Source organism: Fukomys damarensis, unplaced genomic scaffold, assembly GCF_012274545.1.
Source record: "Fukomys damarensis isolate Sample0158 unplaced genomic scaffold, DMR_v1.0_HiC HiC_scaffold_6, whole genome shotgun sequence".
NCBI lineage: Eukaryota > Metazoa > Chordata > Mammalia > Rodentia > Bathyergidae > Fukomys > Fukomys damarensis.
Window position 1 is genome coordinate 38,972,609 of NW_022900918.1, and position 22,973 is coordinate 38,995,581.

At 47.0% G+C, this 22,973-nt stretch overlaps 1 protein-coding gene across 1 annotated transcript in view; it reads right to left on the reverse strand.

Annotated features, from left to right (window-relative positions):
- Efnb2 (ephrin B2) overlaps positions 1-19,223 on the reverse strand; it is a gene marked incomplete at its 5' end in the record, with an annotated part of 27,150 nt that extends 7,927 nt beyond the window's left edge. Inside the window, 4 exons of the mRNA XM_010604650.1 lie at positions 4-392; positions 1,962-2,075; positions 2,764-2,856; positions 18,914-19,223. Of these exons, the coding sequence (XP_010602952.1) occupies positions 4-392; positions 1,962-2,075; positions 2,764-2,856; positions 18,914-19,223 (906 nt within the window). The remainder of the gene's footprint in view (positions 1-3; positions 393-1,961; positions 2,076-2,763; positions 2,857-18,913) is intronic.
- Between the last annotated feature and the right edge of the window lie 3,750 nt (positions 19,224-22,973).

The following is a 22,973-nucleotide window of genomic DNA, read 5'->3' on the forward strand; positions in this document are numbered from 1 at the left end:
GACCTTGTAGTAAATGTTGGCGGGGCTCTGCGGGGGCATCTCCTGCACTATGTACACCGGGTGCCCGTAGTCCCCGCTCACCTTCTCGTAGTGCGGGCAGAAGACGCTGTCCGCAGTCCTGAGCGGGATGATGATGTCGCTGGGCTCCGAGCCGTTGTTGTTGCCGCCGCCACCGCGCTTGGGCGTGGCCAGGGTGCTCAGAGACAGCGTGGTCGTGTGCTGGGGCGAGTGCTTGCGGTGCCGGCGGCGGTACTTGAGCAGCAGGACCACGAGCGTGATGATGATGACGATGAAGATGATGCATCCTGACGCTATCCCTGCAAATAAGGCCACTTCGGAACCGAGGAGGTTGTTCCCCGAATGTCCGGCGCTGTTGCCGTCTGTGCTGGAACCTGGGGACACGCGGGGAGAGGCACAGACAGGGTCAGCACCAGGTACCGCCGCAGGGACGCTGAAGGAGGCCCAGAGGGGTGAGACAAGCCCAGACCGCCACCACACCAGTCCAGACGGAGGGCTGGGAACAGAGGCTCCGCAGGCCCCTGAGCTGCAGAACGACAGGAAAGTGTCCCGTGTGTGTCTGAGCTCCCCTTCCCACCCTGACCCGGCTGAGGTAAGCCGCTCGTGGAACCGTCCCCGGGGTGTCTGCCTGGCTTCACTGTCCCAGGTACTTGCTTCCCTACTTTCCAATCACGTTAGAACACGTCTGACTCTCCCCTTCTGGTCTCCTTTCCATAGGAAAAAAAATCTGATGAATACAAAGACTGAACGGTACCCAAAAAATTAAAAAAAAAAAAAAGAATTTAAAAATAGCTAACTGTGCTATTGGGAGACATCTAGTAGAAAGAGACAGATCTGCAGGAGGGACTTTCACCTGCCTAGACACACGACTCGGGGAGGAAGTGGCCCTGCAGGCTGCCACTGCAGGGCAGAGCCAGTGGCTGACCGGCCCCTGCCTTCCTGGGACCAGTTACAAGCAGCCAGCCTGCCACAGAGCTCAGCACCCAGCAGCACAGCAACAGAGTGAGGGCCCCAAGAAGGTTCAACTCGTAAAGCGTTTGTATTATTTGATTTCCACTTAAAATATATTTGGAAGGCAGCAGACACTTGCGCTGAACAGACTGCCAACCCAAATGTTAAGCACTAAAAAACTGGCTGGCATCGTTATATTATCCATTTATCAGTTTGTCACAAGAGTTTGACAGATCTTGTCACTGAAAGTTAGAAATAACAACTTCCCCCCTTGACTCTTGGAAAGAGACAGGATAGTGCTGCAGAAGATAAATCCACACAAGTCCCAGCCGAGCACCACAGGTCTCTAACACAAAACTGCTGACGTCCGCTCACTAGCCGCTAGATGAAAAATTCATTAGCACAGCAGTGAATACACAGCTATTTGTTCCAAGAGTGATAAAGAAATGAAGTTCAATGACAGCCAATCTTCTCTGCTATTTGAAACGCTGGCCAGGGAGCTGTTTAATATTATATGCAGACAATGTGAAAAGAAAAGAGTGCTAGCCACTAGAAAAGAATAGTGTGATGGAGTATTTGAAACTGTTACCATCGAAAATTCAGAAGAGGGTCAGCTCGGCTCTTGGAGGATTACATATAATTAGATGAGGGATTAGGACATTAATTATATATACATTAACATCAGCTTCAAGCTGGCGCTGACAGTGAGCTTGATAAAGCATCAGCCAATGAAAACTGGTCTGCCCAAGCAGGGCTAATAACTGGCTCTTACATCTGATGGATTCTACTCTTCTGACAGTAAGACCTTCCTGGGAATGAACTGGTTTGTCTCAAGGAGTATAATTAATAATGACTCACTGGAAGCCAAGATTACTGACGTCTGGGACAACGAGTTAATCCAACCAGGACAGCAGCACCTGTGCCCTGTTCGGCCTGTCGGGATGCTAGGAATGCGGCACACAGCCCTCCCCGCCCTGGGCCAACTGCCGTACCTGAATTTGGCTTTACAAAGGGACTTGTTGTTGAACTTCTTCCATTTGTACCAGCTTCTAGTTCTGGACGTCTTGTTGGACCACTATTCCTGGTTGATCCAGCAGAACTCGCATCTATATGGAGAAGAAATGATTAATTACAGTCCAGAGAGCCACTGGTGTCCAGCTTTACATAGGTGTCAAGAAGCATGAGCAGCAAAGAACGGAAGACTCTTTATGCAAAGCACTGTGAAACACAAGAATTCCACTTTCCTTCTAAGACAAAATGGTTACACTAGTCATTTCAGAGGCTTAGCTCGTGGGGCCATCTGTGGGAACTACAGGGAAGCTTGCACTTGGCAGGCAAAGTTGCTGCAGGTGACAGTTCAACTCAACTGCGCCAGTTGACTGACTACTAGAGCAATTTCTAATTGAAAGAATAAATCTTTCTTTCTGCACAATAGGTTTTCTCTATGTGAAAAAGGCATGATGAACACAACTCATCAGCAGTCGAGTTTTGGAAAGGAGTAAAACTGCAGAGCTGTGCTCTCCAGAGTCTGGGTGCTTGGGTTTTGAACCAGCTAGGTATTTGGCTTTTTTAAAAGGAAACAGACATTCCATGGCAGCAGACGCTCTGCCTAGCTGAACTTCACGGTGGAGTGATCTCCACCAGAGAAGCGTATGACAGCAAGGGGAGGAGCTCTGCAGAGGGGCACCTGCTCTCGCTCTGAGGACAGGGAGGAAGGGGTGCCCCATCAGTGCCACGCTAGCTGGGGGCTACACCGGGTGACAGTGGCCTCACGGAGCAGCAGATGGTCTTTACCTTGTCCAACTTTCATGAGGATCTTCATGGCTCTTGTCTGGCACACCCCTCCCTCCTGGTTATCCAGGCCCTCCAAAGACCCATTTGATGTAGCTGATTGAAAATAAAATGGACAAAACAAAAAAATAAAGAAAAAATCAGGAAATCAATAAGCCAAGTTTACATGAACATGAAATGTCTGAAAACAATCCGAAAAATAAGAATTCAATCTTAAGTCACACGAGTTTTCTAAAAGCATGGGATGCCGAAAGCTGAAAAGAACAAGAAAAAAGAAATAAAGAGGAATGGATACTGGAAACACTGGCGTATGGAGGCTGCTGGCCCCAGATGTCCGAAGCAAACGCCCCTTCCCGTCCTGTGCCCGTGTTAGAGTCAAGGTAGGTGCAAGGGGGAGCATCTCCCCAAAACCCTGATGCTTTGGGGCCAAACTTGAAAGAACATAGAGTTCATGCAGCAATCTGGAAGCGCCACAATCACCCCAGGGCACCTGCTTCCTCTACTACAGATTTCCTGCTTCAAGAACAATTAGCTTGATGCTGTTTGTCAAGCATCCAAGTTCTGTAAACACCACAAGGGGAGCTTCCCACACCCCATTTTTCTTTTTCTTCCTTCAGCCTAAAACATGCATCAGAAGGTACACTGGAGCCCAGGTCTTCCAAGTCTGACTTCTGCCCTTCCTCTCGGGGGAAACCTCCACCGAAATTTCCAACCACGCTGCAGGAAAGGTAGGAAAACTCTGCTGGGGAGGAGGCTGAACACAGGGCCACCCCGCCTCCAGGGCTGGGCCAGCATTGCTTGCTTCAGCAACCAGATTCCCATTTTGCCTTAGCAGGGCAGGCCAGGGGAGGGTGGAGCCCTTGTATCCTTTTCAGCCTGCTTTTTAAGCCGACTGCTTTATTTAAGCACAGTGCTGCCTGTCTCTTGAGGCAGGTGAGTTTTCTGAAAAGCTGTGAAACTAAAGCTGCAAAGAGGTAGCTGGCGGGCACTTTTACCGAACTGTGTGCTTTCAATCACACTGCGGGTTCCAGGAGGAGGAGAAGGGAGCCTGTGGGACGCCATGTCCCGTGAAGGCCAAGGGGTGAGGAACAGAAGTGTTTCATATGCACTTCTGCAACTTGAACCATCTTCCCCTCTGACTACCAAATGTTTCTCCTGATGGTGTACTCTGAAATGGCACAGGTGTTCTAGTTGAAAAAAAAAAAAAAATCCGAAAGACACTCTTTTCTTTTAGCCAGGTTATTTTGTTTTCCAAACAGGAGGGCAGCAAACAAGTGTTTGGAGTATAAACAGGCACTCGGCGAATGATTACATAGCTGAAAAAAATGAGCCTTGTATTTACTAGTTTGTGTGCTTGAGTTATCAACTTCTACTTTCCCTCTGCCTTAAAAACAAAAGGTGCCTCTTCTGCCTGTGAGCAGCTCCTTGCTTATCTGAGAACTGCTCAACTATACATCTCACAACTTCTCCTGTGTCTGCACTTGCTCACGCTAAGCTCTTCCTGGGAAAATAGGCAACAGTTGCCACAACAATATTTTTTGGTGGTGGTGGGGTAACCAGGAGATAGTCTGCTTGGATTGGAGACAGTGTTTAGCAGACAAGGAAAAGTGAACACCTAAAAGCTCCGCCTAGGACTGATCCTTGGATTTCCCTTTCCCTCCTCCACCTAAGTGGCCACATTTCAAGGTATCCTTTCCTCCCAAAGACTTCACAGTGCAGATCCCCATGAGCAGGCGGTGCTTTGGGACAGTCTCAGCACAGCTGAACCTTCTTCGCTTCATTGTTTGTAGGGTTTTCTCCCTCAATTTTTCAAAAAATTAGGATGTCTACCGGTAGAAAAAGGCGGAAGCTGGCCTGCACGAGCTTTTGCGAGCTTAATCGGTTCAAGCAGAATCGGCAGCTCTATGCAGGAGTGCTCTAAGGTAACTACAATTTTCCTGCTAAAAGCTCCAGTACTTCGCTGGTAACTGACAATGTGGTAACTGAAAGGCAGGGCACAGAAAACAAGAGGAAGGAAAAGGGATTGTTTATGTGAACATTGAGGAAAAGAGATTCAGACTGAGAAGTAAAGAAAGTTAAGGGACATGAAGAAGCAGAAGGCCGCTATGTGGAACTGAGTCACTTCCAAACCTAACCAGCCTGAGCTGCATGTGCGGGGGACCCCCGAGGACCGCCAGCAGCCCCGGAGTGCGCCGCAGGATGCTTTTCTTTTAACTCCGAGGTCAATGCCTTTTCGGAGGTGCCCAGCTCCCCAGGCTGACCCCAAATGATGTCCAAGCAACCCCAAAGTATAAGGAACCCACAAGCGTTCCAGTTAAACGTCAATCTGTAATAGCGTCCCTGACAGTAAGGCAGGAAGAGGGAGACTGTGCCCCTGAGGAGGAAACTGTTGCACCTTTCAGAGTTTTTCCTCCCTAGTTAACAAGGTGGGGCTGGGGTTCAAGTCCTGAGCGGAGGAAGGAGGTGGACAGGAGCTGTGGGCTGGGTGGCTGGGCGGGCACGGGGGAAAGGGGCAGACTTCTATCACTAATGCTAAAAAAGCACCCACAGGGCCCGGCTGCCCAACAATGGCCCGCACCACAAACGACCATCCCATGTACCACTGGGAAGGACGCTGGCCACAGAGGAGGAGTGGTCCACATTGCCACAAAACCCCCTCTGTTCAGACACTGTTACTCCCCGAAACCCGGAAGGCGATCCGTACAGGATCCTGACAGCATTCCGAGTGACTTCAATCTCATTCTGATAGAAATATCATTTCCCATGGTGAAGCCAGCTTCCCTCTTCCCCACCAGGTTCTGACTGCAGAGGCCGCCGCCCGAGCTGCAGCAGTGACCCTGCGGAAGAATGCTGTCCTGACTGTGCCTCTTTCCTGGCAGTAACCTATGGAACACAGCCCCACGGTGACATTCCGCTTTCTCCTGCCACAGGCCGGGCACCCAGAAGCCTTAAAAGGCCTAGCGGCTGATTTGGAAAAATAGCGAGAAAATGGCTAATGCTTGGGACTAATATCTATTTCCATTTCAGGAGACAATTTTGTGATTATTTTTATTGTTCATTTGAAAGTCTTGGGAATTTTTAACTCAGAGAATGAGTAAAAATAAATTGTCACCTCATTACGTGGAATTTTTCTTTGTATGTCTGCACCAGCATTATCTAAGGCAACCATAATCATAGTATTACTAAATGGATAAAATTGCATTGAAATCACTGAGGGAGAGACAGGAAAAAATAACATTGTTGTAACTAAGCTTTTAGTGCCCAGGCACTTTTCTTCCCTTGGCTCAAGGAGGAAAAAAATAGCCTTTTACAATTAAAAACTACTTAGAAGAGTTTCTCCATCTAGTTGGGAGGTAGGCTTAGTAAAGATACATGGGCATTTTGCAGCCTGCTTTTAAAAGCTTTTGCTCCAGGGGTCTAACTGCATGTTGCGAGGAGTCCCTGCTCGTCCCCAGGGCCTGACTTCCTGGGGTAAACGTCCCTGCTTAGTTAAAAAGCAACCGGGAGTCCACACCTCCCAGCTGCCAAGCTCATTGTGGGCCTGTTCACCCTGGAGAAGGTAAACTGAGGAGGGCGGGAGAAGGACCCCTGTGGGCACATGGGGCTGCATTCGGATACAGGAGCTGCTCCCCAAGTCACTCAGCTACAGCTCTCCATGGGGCTGTGCTGGGTGGTTGGGTTGCTAAGAGACCGCTTATTAGATCAAGAATCAAACTGCTCAATTTGGACCCTTATGTGGGCTTAATTCACAAGGGTTAGGAAAGAAGGCAGCAAAAAGAAAAAAAAGGGAGCATTCCTATGACAGACACTTGTTAGGTTCTCATGGAACGAGTGCAATACCGAGGTATGTAACACTTGGGAGGACACTATTCCGAAATGTAGCTCACTGGCATGGGAAGGGCTTACCGGTATGGAATGGTCACTTAAAGCAAGTTTTTCTATCAAGGCATTGAAGAATTTCACCAAATCAGGATAGATAGTAAAGTACACAGGGCCAGGAAAACCCAGAACAGTAACAATAAAAACCTTATCTGCACACAAAGCTGGACTTAACTCCCTCTTCGTTCAGTCATCAAGCAGGCATTACAAGAAAACCCGTCAACGTACTCTGCTTGCACTGTTCCGTCCCACTGGCCAGCCCTGTAATGTGGGTTTTGTAGGCACACGTCTCACACACCCGTTTCCCTGCTCTCCACGAAGGCCTCGGAGCAGTCAGACGCCTGGGGTGTGGTGAGGCTGGGGACCAGGAAAGGGCCGATTTCAGCGAGAAACAAAGCTGTGACCCTGAAGTCACTCAGAAGCGGGACACTGTCTGCTTCTACCAAGGGTTGTGAACCTTTGTGGGCAAGGGTGGGAGTTGGGAAACAAGCACGGTGATAAAAACATAGTTGGGTAATACCAGTATACAAGCCAGGAAGCTAACACCCATCCACCGATCCACATCTCGATCCAGATTCAGAGAACGTTGTGTGAACTCAGAAAACTGTTCTAGAACTCATGGTGGCCATAGGCCTTGACTAGCGTGGTCATCATTTAAGATACTAATTCAGAAGGAGGAAGGTCAGAAACGTGGAAATGGTAATGTCCAGAAGAAGTCAAAAAACAAATGCCTGGTTTTTGAAAAAAAGTTAGTTAACAAAACATGGATAATGTGCCCGGAAGGCGAGGGAACATTCACTTCTGGCTGACCGAGGACTGCATCATTCTGGCCTTCCACGGGGCTCGGCGTTGGCATTTGCCTTTAAAATAAAATAAAATAAAAAAATCAGCATCACTTCAAATCCCACAGCTTTTCATCCTGTAATGCTATCTGCCTCATCTTAAAGGCAGTGCTACAATACACTTCGTAGAGTGGCCACATCCTCAAAAAGAAGGAAACAATGTGCAGACCTGCCCTGGATGGGACAGCTCTACTCACATGAGGTAAACTCTGGGAGGATGGGAGGGAGTACAGTTAAAACTCTTATCACCCAAGCTGGCAGCAGGGCGGGGCGTGGGAATCTCGCCCAGGAAATCATTTCAGTGTGATGGGAAGAATCACCTGAATTAAAATCATGTTGCTGTAGTTGTGTTTTGAAATTTTAAGGCAGCAAATCATGCATAAAGACGTGATAATGGGCTGAGCCCCAGTGACTTCTATACAACACGATTAATTCGTTTCTTCTCTTTAAAAAAAAAAGTGAATTCTGAAATGGAGATACTCTTGCTTTCCCTGAATCAAGTACAACTGGATGTTCTTGGGCAAAACGGCTTCATTTGCCTTGTTCGTTGTGCTAGGATACCCCACAGGGATCTCTGAAACATTACTTTAAAAGTACAAACAACCTTGGAGCCTTTCTGCCAGTGGCCTCGAGCTGCATTTGTTTGCAGGTGCAAGAAACAGTTTCTAATGATCCATTCTCAGCTACTTTCTCCTGGTCAGGGACAGCCCCGGGGACACCATGCAGGCGCCCTGGGAGTGGGCATGGCCATCCAGCGGCAGGAGGACAGTCACGTGGTCACCAATGCCACACCTGACACACACATGTCATCGCCACTCACCCAGAAAACCTGAGCCCCTAAAAACCACAGAGGTGAAGGAACCAGCAGTCTTCAGAGACCCCTGCAGCCACAGATATCTCTGACAATACAGAGGAGAAATCGCCAGCCACATACACAGAGCACAACACACAGACGGCACATGTGTGCTATCTACATGTGTGCATGGATGTACAAACCAAGAAATAAAGGTTAAGTGCCCTTTATCTGAGTGTGTGGGGCCAGAAGGGTTTCGGATTTTGGAGGTTTGGGGCTTCTGGAATTTAGGATTAGGGGACATTTGCATAAACTTGGCATCCCAGCCCCTAAAAAGTATTTGACTTTAGAGTGTTTGGATTTCAGATTTTCAGGTCAAAGATGCTCGACTTGTACACCCAGCACTTCTGGATGAAAGATCAAACAGTGTCAGTGCTATACTCTCTCCTCCCCTCAAGGGTTTAAACACATTATTTATGAAACGCTTTACTTCAAATCCCCTTAAAATTACTGCTTGCAACTACCTGGTGTCTTGATTTTTAATGAATTCAGTTGAAAAAAAAACATTGCTTTCTAGGTCTAAAATTTTATCACCAAAGTTATGATGATTTATGCAAATAGATTTTCTCATTAGCTTAAACAATTTCAACATGATTTTATAAAAAAAAAAAAACCTTTTCATCTTGTATAGTGCAAGGGAGTTTTCTTACAGCCACAGTGATTCAGACAAAGTTAACCCAGTGAGGACATTTTAGTCAGAATAATAATCATCTTCACACAGGACAGTCAAACTTAATATGCCCCAAAACTTACTCAGAAAGAGGAATTGTGTTTTAAAAATAGGTGGCCAGATGACCATTTCAATAGTAATGACTAAACTTGCATTAAAAAAAAAAAACAATGATGCAATAGTTCTAAAGATAAATCATAATTCACTATTGTCTCTATTAGCTTATGAACTCGGATATTTAAAAATGAAATTTCCTGGTCCAGAGAGAGTGATAATATCTAGCAAGAATATTCTGAACCCTGAAGGAGCCTGTTGGACTGCATTATTCCTAGCACACAATCCACTGCCCACTGCATGGTTGGAAGTCTTAATCATTAAGTATCTTTGCAGAGATATGGGGGGTCTGGCACGTGCAGGGTCCAAGTAACAGTCGTCGGTGGGGAGGGTGCTCGCCCCAGGCTCCTGGCCCATCTGTCACTACTGCCCTGGGTCAGACGCCCAGATCCGCGTGGAAGGGCCTCACCCACCGTGTGCAGAATTCATGTCTGTGGACAGTTTAGGGCACCACAGTCTTGTGGCAAAACAGTGCAGATGAGTGGAATGTTACGTGCTTTGGCCACTGAGAGCCCAGCAGTAACCCCAAGAAAGTGCCCCTGTCTAAATCTGCCCTACACGGCAAGCCTGCTCCATTCAGGGGACTTGTTGCATATGCTAAGAATCCAGGGCAATTTCCAACACATTTGCTTCAATGAAAGAACACCTTCATCTCCTGCTTCAGGAGCCACAAAACTAGACTGCTTCACTAATGAAAAAGGCCTCTCTCCACACTGCGCTGTCCTCTAGCAAACCACAGCCTGGCTTGTGTAAAACAGAATCAATTATGCTCCTTCCGAGGGCGGAGCCGGACCAGTCCATCTTTCTGTCCGTCCATCCTTCTGTCCGTCAAAACTGCAGTGCTTATACTTGGCTAAGGAAATTTAATGTTGCTTATTGCCTCTCTTTGCATATTTCACAGATTTTTGTTTATTTATTTTATTATATTTTATATTTTGGCAAGGGGGATCAAACTCAGGATCTTGTGTTGAGGCAGGCAACGGCATCACTGAGTTAAATCCCTGGCCCAGATTTTTATTTTTAACAACTACTATCTCGCAACTTTCTACTGAGGGGCTCAAGGTACTTAACTGATGTTATAAAAATAGCATAAGTTTGTTGCAGAAATGGAATTAATAGTTCTAAAACAAGAAACTTCCAAATATTTAACAAACTGTTAACAGTGACCACCTTTTTCCTATGGCACTTCCTCCTTTCTTAGTACGCTGAAGGTCGTTTTTGTTTGTTTGATATTGAAAACTCCCTTGTTGCCCAGACTGGCCTCAAACTCCCAAGATCAAACAGCTCTCCTGCCTCAGCCTCCTGTGTAGCTGGAAGTATGGGCATGTGCACCCACGTGCCCTGCAGGGTAGTCTCAGTTCAGCTCTGGAACATACAGTTAAAATAAGTCACATGGAGCACAGGGCATGACAGGGCATCAGTACCAAGGGTGGGACACAAGCAGGGAGCTGTCATTCACATTGTAGGCGCCGAGCCACGAGTGCTTCACGTGCAACTCTGAGCAGGCACTGTCTGCACCTCACCGCACGTGCGCTATGCCAGCTGTGTCCCAGCCTCACCATTTGCAGGTACAAATGAGGCTTTGGCTCTTCCCAGGGCAGTAGAAACTGCTCTGTCACCTGTGTTTCTCGACCTGAACATAGGTAAGAGTCAGCGGAGGGCACAACGCCACCCTGCGTGATCCAACACCCAGACTGAGATCTCAGGACCTGAGAACGAGCTACTCTTATATATCAGTTTTCTGCAAGTAATCTCTGTTAAGTCTATCAGTGCCTCTCGGCTATTTTTCTTTAAGTGTTTTATTTTGCTTTAAATTTTTATCTTCATGATGAATATTTAAAGGGTGTTAAGAAAGAAACTTGTCCTCTTTTATGCTTGCACTAGGTCTCCAGTATTGTTCAATTATTTATAAATCTGTGAACCTTTAAAAAGCTATAAATACAGAGGCCAGAGATATTAAGATGCATTTTATGAAATAACAGAGGCAGTGCTATTCTGAGTCATTCCTAAAGCATTTTTTTATTTCTAAGCAATATCCTTCCTTCTGTATCTGCTCTTAAATTTGTTTTGCACCAATGGTGTTTTGTCTTTCCCTGCGCCTCAACAATTTCCCCGCGTTTTGCAAATCACAGTCGCCTTCTCTTCTCATGAGTCACTCCGGGGTAAGGAATGGTGTCACAGGGCCATGGCTGTGTGTTCTAAGTGAGATCAACAGATCCAGTGCCTGGGCGATGGCCTTGAAGTGAACGACGCCCCATCCACCTCAGCCCTGAGCCATCTGTGATAAGCATCGCAGATGTCTAACCCACATGCTTGACCCAAAATTTCAACACCGCCAAGACTTCCTCAGCGAAGCATGAAGAACCAGGCTTTCTCCATGTTTTACTCAACAGGGCCCTGCCTGGCACGCTCTGGAGGAGGTGTCCATACAGCCAGAGAAGGAGCCCAGGTTATGTTGACAAATGACAGGAACAATGTTTCTAACGTCAGAGTAAAGGACCGACGATTTTTCCAGCCAGCCTTGGGGCTGAGGAGAGCCTGACATTTTGTTCTCTGGAAGCCTAGCTCTACCCTTGGGGTCCTGGTGAAATCACCAGTGAGAACACAGTGTCTTCTGGGTCACCGGAACTGAGAAGAGCCCTGTGGCTGGTGACTTGCCAAGGGACACCTAAGAGAACAAGGGTCTGAGACGCCTCTTTGCTTGCGTCCTCGGGGGCTGACAAAGAGCCGCTGAAAAGCTCGGGTGACTTCCGGAACAAAGTGACACCGAAACGCACGCTCCTTGGCAGAGGCAGGCCGTGTGCAAAGAACTTTGGTTAATTAACACTCGGCCTCTGCCCTCACTCTCCCTCCGCGGCACAGCGAACCCTTCGTTGCACCTCACCCATGCCCGCCACATCGGCGCAACAGCAGGGGCTGTCTGCATCTCCATCCCACAGATGAAGAGACCACGGCAGAAGGACAGCTTACGGGAACTGCTGGAGGAGCCTGCCCAGCGCCGGACTCTGGGCAAGGGGTGTTCTTGGGCCTCTAGGCTCCCTGCTGTGTCATCTCCCCAAGGTTCTTAGGAACCGTTCGTTACAAGAAGAGCAGTTGGGGGAAAACAAACGCCTTTAAACGCTCAAAATTAGCAACCATGTGCAAGGCGTCAAAGAGGAAGCATCACCCCTAGGTCAGAGGGCATGAGACAGGGGAACCTCGCCATGCTGCCATGCTCCATACACGGAAGGATGCGTCTGTGGCTTCTGCAACGTGTATCATGCATACATAATTCCTCAAGCAAAGTACGTGATCACTCTGTGGACCTCACGCACTCTAAAAGATTCTGTATGCCCAAGGGTATCTGCAAGCTCCTGTAACTATTTCGCTAGGGAAAGAGATCTCAGTGTATGTTGGTGTCACCCTGCCGAACCTACTCACCGGAAATAAGCAAATCAAGAGCAGGAAAAAAATCAGAAGAAAAGAAACATACACCTGCTCAACTGAAATAAAGAAAATGATTACTATCCTGTTTTGGCACTTTCAGAATATTGCTCCATTCTTTCTGTGCAAGCATTTTATTATCTTTTGTGATTTTGCTTAAAAGTAGAATACATGCCTAAATATTGCAAAGCTGTTTGTGGAAACTTCCAATTTTGCATGCTCTTATTTAAAAAAAATTTGCTTTGGACAACCAACCCAAGGAGGGGCAGAAGAAATGGTAGGTTCTCCCGGCGCATTCAGCGTTTATCAGGGAGGACTGGAAACTTTAAGACTTGCTGTGAACACCACAGGGTACCTGCATTATAGAACTTTTACCCAAACAGTCTTTAGAAACTTCCAGTCTATGGCACGAGACCACGTCTTGGCCACAAATTTACAGTAAAATAATGCAAAAGCTGCATGAAATGAAATAATACGAATATTATTTTGCCTCCAGCTCTGCCGTGGCCACTGATAACCTAGAAAGCATTAACACCTTGGCATTCACCGCCCCGCCGTCTCTGGCCCACTTGGTTCTAGCAGCATGACGAAACTCTCCTTGGGTACTTTGCCTGATCAGGAACCCAGAGCATCTGCACCCAGACGACAGGGCACAGCCTGACGCACTGAACTGGCTGACTCATTGGCTCTGCACTGTCCCCTCCACAAGAAATTCAACCAGACGCCGAGAGGGCCTCCGAAGAGACTAGGGCTGGGAACATGAGAATTCTTTCCATGTAGTAAACTGAACATTTACTAGGTCCAGCAGCCCTTCCCTGAACATTCAGTTATTTTACAAACACTGAAAGAATTTTAAAGAGTGATAAAAATAACTACAGGTTATTTAAAAGACTGACTCTGCTTTTAGGGCAATGAAGGATTGGACTGCAATGAAGAACAGGGGCCTTTTCAGACCAAAGGATCACAACATTCCTGTCCCTGGATCATTTAATGATTAGGAGATTTTATAATGCAAACTAAGCCCAAGTCTATATCATTTTGCCACATGTCAAAGCAAATAGCCATGAGAAGACTCAAAGAGGATGCATATCATTTTGTCATTTCTTAAGGGAATTCAGTGGCTACTTGGTAGGTTTAAGAGTACAGTTCCAATTAAATGTTAATGCTACTTTGAAAACTCAAGTGTGGAAACTCTTTAAAATCAGCTGACAGGGCTTGGGATTTGGCTCAGTGGTTCCACTGCCCACCTCAAAAGCACAAGGGCCCGAGTTCAATCCTGGGTATAAAAAACAAACAAACAAACAAATAAATAAATCAGCTAACACTACAAGTCTAATGGAGTCTTTCAGGAATTTAGGGCAGCTCCTGTCCATTTCAGTGGAGAAGAACCACACCCTCAAGTGATTCTGTGTTGGATTTGTGTCCTCCACCATGAGCCAGAACAACACCAACAATCAAAGTATTTTCCAGAGCAGGAAATTAAAGTTCAAAGAAACAAAATGACTTTTCTCATTAAACTCAGGCAGCAGACTTAAAGGTAGGGCTCTGGGCCACGGCCTAATTCTTCACGTGGAGATTTAGCCAGTACCAGCCCCTGTGTGCACATCCCACTGAGGTAAACCAAGTTCGAGGGCAACCACCATTTCCACAGACACAGCACACAATCAGCCCAGAGTGGAGTCGCCCACTGACCAGTCACTAAACCTGAAGCAGGACGTGTGTCATCTCCTAGCAGCTCCTCACACACCAATTTTATTTACTGTCCCACAGTGAATCGATCCTGTGCACCCCCGAAGCATAATAGTAAACTTGGGTACGTTCCTTTGTACTACCCCACGCTATGACATGAAAGCACTGATAGAAAAGTCACTGTCCGCAAACACTCTGTTTGCCTGTTTCTTCCGAAGGCAGAGGGAATGAAGTCCCTGCGGCTACATGTGCGTTTGAGTGGCATGGACCCCGATAGCATTTTGAAATCCCTTAACTGCTTCTGGTCTCCTGGGATACCTGAAGGAGCAATGCGCGAGGTCAACGTTCGTTTTTAAGACTATTTTAAATTGAGTTCTTGGGCCAGGGTTTTAGCTTGGTGGTGCAGCCACCTACCTTGAAAGCACACTGTCCCAAGTTCCATCCCCGGTAACAAAAAAGTAAAATAAAAATAAAGTGAGTTCTCATTGCTCACTTCCTTGCAAGGTAAACTCATGTGTTGATGAGCGGGTGAGGACCTGGCTTCTGCCTACTCCCGAGTGTCAGAAATGTCCTCCTCGCCTGTGACCAGGGGAATCCCTCCAAGTGCGGGTCACTAGAATTCCCGGGAAAGCTCTGTGCCCTGTGCAGAATCTCTCCAGGGCAACCTGAAACTCCCCTGAAAATCTTTTCTAAGATTCAGCTGTCCCAAGCTACCCTGCTCTTTTGCACAGTGAACCATAATTCCAGGGAGGGTTCGGGAGGTCAGAGCAGCCTGGCTGCCTGTTAATATACATAAAGAGCTCTGAGAAAAGTAAGCACTGCTGTTACCGTGTGCATTTATATTACAGTGATAAACTATGCTTCTAAGTACAAAGCAGTTATGAAATGCTCCTACATTAAGCAGACATGTTGATAAACTGTTTATTTGGTTGCATTTCTTGAGTATTATTTCTCACTAATGGCTAAACTTTTCATGTTTATTGAAACCCTCCTTGTACCCAGTGGGAACTTAGAAATGTCATAAACTAAAGTACCAGGATGGAGTCGGTCTGGGTCTGCCTTCCATGCATGGGAGAGACCTGGGCTACAGCCATGCATCTGCGGGTGATGTCACCACCATGGTGCACGGGGTCCCAGGGGTCTGCACCCCACCTTCTCTCTCTACCCTACCAGGACCACAGCTTTTTCACAGATTCACCTGAGGTCAACTTCTGTCCCCCCAAAATATCATGCTAGACATTCACTTCCACTGAAAAAATCTTTACCTGATCTTTAAAACAATATGTATTTTTAGGCCAGGTGTGGTGGCACACATCTATAATCCCAGCACTCGGGAGGCTGAGGCAGCAGGGTCACTGGGAGATCGAGGTCAGCCTGGGCTACATACGGGGTTCAGGGGCAGCCTGAGCTATGATGGGAGACCTTGCCTCAAAAAAAAAACCATGTACTTTTAGGCTTCCAAAAACTTTAGGCTTCCAAAAACTTTAAAATACCCATTTGTTTTACCTTGTAACTATAGTATCAAAGATTTCCCTGTTATTTTGTATACCTTACAACTCATCCACCTTGTTTCAATCCAGAATACATTTATTTCCATTTATGACAAGTATTAAATATATCTATATATCTACCAATATAATTCAGCACTTTTCCCTGTTCTTGTTACTTATTCTTGGAAAGCAGCACTCTGTGCACGAAGGTGGCTTCAAAACAGCTTTTCAATCTCTGTGGCATTTCACGGCAACAGATATAATTAGGCGTCTATGACCACCTCTCTTTTAATGACTACTATAGGAAAAAACAGCTATCATGGGGCCCTAAGTGAATATCAGGGAACTGAGCTGAGAAAGCCAGGCCTTGAATCTGGTCACCGAGCAGTTGTGGGACCCAGCCAGCAGATGCAGTCCCCTAACTAACGAGCTCAGGTCGGGGAAACAAATGAGAATCCGACCCAGTTAAGAGTGTGACTTCGAGCCGCAAATATTCAAGAAAAGCATTTTATTGCTTGAGTCATGCAAGCAGCTGTCTCAATCTCCCAGATATCACGGTGGCAAAATCCAGGCGCAGAGGACCCCCCGGCTTGGGGCCAGCTCGCAATGCGCTCCATACATCTCTGGGCCTCAGCCTAGGAACTGTCTGTCCTCAGAATCTAACCCATTCTTGAAACCATATGCCAGTGCTTATATTTATGAGTCACTCGGGAAGCAGACGAGTCCTGTCTTTGGCTTCTAACCTGGTTCCACACGGCCACGGCGCCTTGCCTGGAAGCCCCACCCTTTAAGCCCCCCGAGTGCCACCCCCCGGACTGGTAACAGCAGGGGGAAGGGACCCACTGTGCCATCTTGTTCCCTGGTGAATCTGCATCACTGAAGCATAGTCATGGCCCAGAACAAATGCTAAATGAATGAGATGGATGGATGGATAGAAAATCTTTTCTAAGATTCAGCTGTCCCAAGCTACCCTGCTCTTTTGCACAGTGAACCATAATTCCAGGGAGGGTTCGGGAGGTCAGAGCAGCCTGGCTGCCTGTTAATATACATAAAGAGCTCTGAGAAAAGTAAGCACTGCTGTTACCGTGTGCATTTATATTACAGTGATAAACTATGCTTCTAAGTACAAAGCAGTTATGAAATGCTCCTACATTAAGCAGACATGTTGATAAACTGTTTATTTGGTTGCATTTCTTGAGTATTATTTCTCACTAATGGCTAAACTTTTCATGTTTATTGAAACCCTCCTTGTACCCAGTGGGAACTTAGAAATGTCATAAACTAAAGTACCAGGATGGAGTCGGTCTGGGTCTGCCTTCCATGCATGGGAGAGACCTGGGCTACAGCCATGCATCTGCGGGTGATGTCACCACCATGGTGCACGGGGTCCCAGGGGTCTGCACCCCACCTTCTCTCTCTACCCTACCAGGACCACAGCTTTTTCACAGATTCACCTGAGGTCAACTTCTGTCCCCCCAAAATATCATGCTAGACATTCACTTCCACTGAAAAAATCTTTACCTGATCTTTAAAACAATATGTATTTTTAGGCCAGGTGTGGTGGCACACATCTATAATCCCAGCACTCGGGAGGCTGAGGCAGCAGGGTCACTGGGAGATCGAGGTCAGCCTGGGCTACATACGGGGTTCAGGGGCAGCCTGAGCTATGATGGGAGACCTTGCCTCAAAAAAAAAACCATGTACTTTTAGGCTTCCAAAAACTTTAGGCTTCCAAAAACTTTAAAATACCCATTTGTTTTACCTTGTAACTATAGTATCAAAGATTTCCCTGTTATTTTGTATACCTTACAACTCATCCACCTTGTTTCAATCCAGAATACATTTATTTCCATTTATGACAAGTATTAAATATATCTATATATCTACCAATATAATTCAGCACTTTTCCCTGTTCTTGTTACTTATTCTTGGAAAGCAGCACTCTGTGCACGAAGGTGGCTTCAAAACAGCTTTTCAATCTCTGTGGCATTTCACGGCAACAGATATAATTAGGCGTCTATGACCACCTCTCTTTTAATGACTACTATAGGAAAAAACAGCTATCATGGGGCCCTAAGTGAATATCAGGGAACTGAGCTGAGAAAGCCAGGCCTTGAATCTGGTCACCGAGCAGTTGTGGGACCCAGCCAGCAGATGCAGTCCCCTAACTAACGAGCTCAGGTCGGGGAAACAAATGAGAATCCGACCCAGTTAAGAGTGTGACTTCGAGCCGCAAATATTCAAGAAAAGCATTTTATTGCTTGAGTCATGCAAGCAGCTGTCTCAATCTCCCAGATATCACGGTGGCAAAATCCAGGCGCAGAGGACCCCCCGGCTTGGGGCCAGCTCGCAATGCGCTCCATACATCTCTGGGCCTCAGCCTAGGAACTGTCTGTCCTCAGAATCTAACCCATTCTTGAAACCATATGCCAGTGCTTATATTTATGAGTCACTCGGGGAGCAGACGAGTCCTGTCTTTGGCTTCTAACCTGGTTCCACACGGCCACGGCGCCTTGCCTGGAAGCCCCACCCTTTAAGCCCCCCGAGTGCCACCCCCCGGACTGGTAACAGCAGGGGGAAGGGACCCACTGTGCCATCTTGTTCCCTGGTGAATCTGCATCACTGAAGCATAGTCATGGCCCAGAACAAATGCTAAATGAATGAGATGGATGGATGGATGGATAGAGAGAAAAGTCATTGCACAGATTTACCTATCAAAATCCCACCAAAGGTCCTTAAAAATGTTTTCTTAGTAGAGATGCTGAGCATATTCATATAATCTATTTATTTCAATATTCTAAGAAACTGAGGAGTTTTTTCTCCCTCCTTGGGTATTTATATTTAATTAATACTGTTACTAAGGGTCCCAATTCAATTAAAGTTTCTTTGAAATGAAACAAGTAGACAATTTTTAAGCAAGGATTTTTTTTTTTTTTTTTTGAGACAGGGTCTCACTATGTAGTTGAGGCTGCCCTGGAACTCACTGTGTAGCTCAGGCTGGTCTCGAACTCACAGCAATTCTCCTGCCTCAGCCTCCCGAGTGCTGGGATTATAGGCGTGCGCCACCACGCCCAGCTAAGCAAGGATTTTTACCAAACTATATACCAGAATAATTTTAAGATAACAAGAATGGATACAAACCTATTTAACTTATCCTAATCTCTATAAAAGAAAGGAATAGAATTATACTTACATATAATGTAGTAATCTTTGTTCTTCTGAAATTCTAGACCCCAGAGGTTAGGGCTGAACTCTTGAAACTTGATGGTAAATTTCACATCCTGGTCTGGCCGGGCACAGTTGAGCAGTGGGGTATTTTCCTTCTTAATAGTGCATCTGTCTGCTTGGTCTTTATCAACCATATATACTTTATAATATTCATATTGGCCAACAGTTTTAGAGTCCACTTTGGGGCAAATAATATCCAATTTGTCTCCTATCTGTGGGTATAGTACCAGTCCTTGTCCAGGTAGAAATCTAAAAGTATAAAAGAAAAGCCATTGAGTCGATCAAACTTGACAATTTTTGTGGCAGTCACCATAAAGCCAGACACGACCAATAACCCCCAACTATAACTTTTCAGATCCACGCTTTCATTTACTAAAAGTTTCAGCTCAGATCCCGATGGGGTAAATGTATTTAGGAATTGAGCTTAAAAAACATAAATGGACCCCTTTCTTCTGAGCCACAGGAGCAGGCGGCCACTGACACTTGTCACCTCCTTCTCCGCTGTGGTCCTTCGTATTCCTTTGTGTAACTCTGCAGTAACTTTTCCTGCAAGGTGAGTCAGACCTTCCCACCTGTTTATTTTTTTTAACCGTTGGCAATGTGGGTTTACTGGGCATGGCACAGAGAGAGAGCTCATCAATGCCCAGGAATAGGGCGTGGACTGACTTTGTTGTCCTGTTAGTCTCCATGTGCTACTGATGTTAATTAACAGACAAGTTTCATCAGGAATGTTTCAAATTACTTATCATAATTAGCCAGTCACTGATCAAACAATGGGTTTTTTATTACACCGAACAAAAGAAATGTCTTACAAACCCATAAAAGATAACCAGAAATAATTAGTTGTGGTATTGATTCAACTGTAAAATGAAGAAAAGTCCTCTCCTTGCGAGGACAACAACTTCGGTCCTTGCTCTACAAATCTCCTTCCCCTCCCTTGAGATGTATTGGCTCCAATTAATCCTTAGAAGCCAATCTTTAGAGCTCAGACCACTGATACAATATCTCCTGAATGCTTACAGCTAAAAGCTTCCCTCCGCCCTTTTCTTTTTTGCCAGCCATGCTGCTGAAAGATCTTTCCTAATGGGGAGCTTCTCCTCAAATGTGAAACAAGAGCTTCCTAATGAAAATCCTCCTCCAAGTGCTAACCCTAACAACACACTCAGGAATCTCAGGCGCCCAGGCAGCCAAGCCCGCAGGCTCATTAAAATATTAAAGCCTGAGAACAAAGCAGTGCCTCTGAATCCTTCCAGAGTAGGGCTGTCTTGGCCAGAGGAGCCCACCATCCTGGATGGCCAGCCAGCTGGGGTGCAGGAGCACAAGTGAACCCCAAATCTGGCAGGGTGACAGTTTAGGAAATGTGCTAATGGAAGGTATTCATTTTCTGAAAAGTACATCAGGATAGTTATGAAGCAGAACAAAACACAGCAGTGTAATGTAGGTTCCTATTAAAAAGCAGTATGTTTTATGGCAGGAAAAATGCATGTAGTACAAACTCAAAGAGACTGGTTCCCTTCACACACTTTTTTTTTTTTGAACTTGGGTCTTTTAACAAGAGCATACAACATTCATTAATTCATTCATAAAAGTTTTGGGAATTAGAAAAAAAACTAATCTGGCGAATGTGAATCATCGACGATAACATCTTTCTGTGAGGCAGAATGCCTGCAAATGTGTATGTTACGTAATGATGACGACTTTAAAACATCCACGTGTGTGCTGCTGAGATTTCACTGGATCTTCCACGAGTGGAGGTCACACCGCGTGGCGTGGCGAGCCTCCTCCCACAGTGATGGGGGAGATGCTGGCGGCCCAGCCGCAGGGGCCTGCCCAGCAACTCTGGGGCACCTCCCCAGCCCAGCAAGCACAGTGACTCAGGGTCCCAGGGTGTCATGCCCACCAGGAGGGACACACGAAGCTCCAGAGCCCTCATTTACCTCCTCGATTTCCCGACCTTTTCTTCTGCTTCTGCTCATTTCTTGACCTTTTTAGGAAACCTTCCATGCTCACAAGAACCAGGGCCAATTCCTGTCTGGAGTTTCTTACCCTGCTCCAAATACTTTCTGTTCTAAAGCAGCTCCTTTCTTAGCTGGCACAGAGATACCATAAAAGTGTCAGGAGCGTCAGCACCAGAGTTCTTGAACGGCAGCTGCAGCCCGTGGCCCAGATGCCTCTCCCTGCATCTGCTCGAAGCTCACCCCACTTCTACCCCTCACCAACCCCTCCAGGGCTCCTGGGCCTCAGGGAGAGGCTGCTCCCCGAGATGGGGGACTCGCTCCCCCACCTGTCTATGCATCTGGGTCTTGAAGGCCCATGCCTCACCCTCCCAAAGTGCACACCTGGGCAGGTGTTAGAGCTCACGGCCTCCCAAAGTTGGGCTCGCTGAGCTCCTTCTTTCTGGTTCTTTCACTGGGGTCTTTTTCTAAGGCCCGACTGGAGCTTCCCCCCCACCCAGGTGAGTTACCCCTCGTGACTCTCGTCTTTCGCCAGGTCCAAGTCACAGCTCTTGCCGGTGCCAATAAGGTCAAAGACACACTACCCCATGTGCTGCCCACGGCCACCTCCGTCACCAACTGTGGCACAGAATGGAGAGCTCCCAGGATCCCTCGAGCTTCCTAAAGCAACATGGCAGCAAACCAGTGCAGTGTGGGCAGAGCCGCTACACAGCTTCGTGCCTGGTGCTGTCTGACAGAGAATGTGTCCATGGAGATCGCGAGGAACTTTCAGTCTCACTCCCTGAGGGCAGATGGGCCCCAGTGTGTCTGTCTGACTCCACACTGAATGCTCAAGGTGCTGGCATACAGTAGGTGCTCAATAAAGAATACATTAGCCGGAAAGAAAATACAGCTGGACAAATGCACGCTAGTATTCATGCACATTTCAGTCCAATTAAGGGCAGCACACTTTGCAGATCACAGGCAGGTCAGGACTGCTGAAGACAGCCATTCGGAGCAAGGTCGCACTGAGGGCCCGCAGTGCGGTTGCCCAGGACATCACCAGCCCCGCGTCCAACCCTCCCCCGAGAGTCCAGTCCACAGCCCCCACCAGAGCCACCAGGCCCAAAGGCCCTGACCATGCACCTCAGTCCCCTGACCCTCACCCCAGCACCACAGCTGGCCAGGGCACGGGTGGAGACACCAGTGTCCCCGGACAGTTCAAGGACAGCCCCTTCCCTGCTCACTTCCAGCTGCATTAGCGTCTAGCACTGGCTTTGTGAAACACGTTTTTCTAAGTCAGGCTCTCCCGAGACACGCCACGGAGCAAAGGGAAAGCGAGGGAAGCCGATACATAAGCAGGCTCCTGAGCTTCCCAGGACAGCTCCAGGGAGAGCGGCGCTGTGCCCAGGGCATGTCCAGGAAGGACATCTGTGATCTTGGCTCCTGCGGGCGGCCACCTGGCATCCGTGCTCTGCCCCAGAAGGCCAGGAGCCAAAGGTGAGGAAGAAGCACGTCAACCACGCAGAGTTTGTGATTTACCTGTATGTTGTCATGTGGACTCCAACAATTCATGCAAACAGCAAAATGTACATAAAAAGAAAATGGTAGGTAGTTGGGCGAGATGGCCCACGCCTGTAATCCAGCTACTCTTAGAGTGTTAGGTAGGATCACAAGTTCAAAGCCAGCCTGGGCAACTTAGAGAGGAGACCCAGTCTAAACTTAGAGACCCAGCCTAAACTAAAACCCAAACCCAAATGAGGGCCTGGATCCGCAGTCCCAAAGCCCAGTTCAATCCAGAGCACCAGGAGAAAACAACCAAATGAAAAGGGGAAAATAAAAGCGAAGCGGCTGCTCCCTAATGATACTATTTTAAAACAGACCTGAGTTTTAATGGAACACAGTGAGTCCTGTGTGGTATAATCAAGTCAGTACACTGAATCCTGATTCTGAAGCCAAAGGCTTTCTTCTCTTGAGATTGCTTGGAGAACGTGGTAGGTCAGATTAACGCAACTCTACACCCTGGACATCTCATTGAGTTTGATAATTTTACTTACCTTGTGTTGCTTTGCAAGTGTTAGAAAAGTTGAC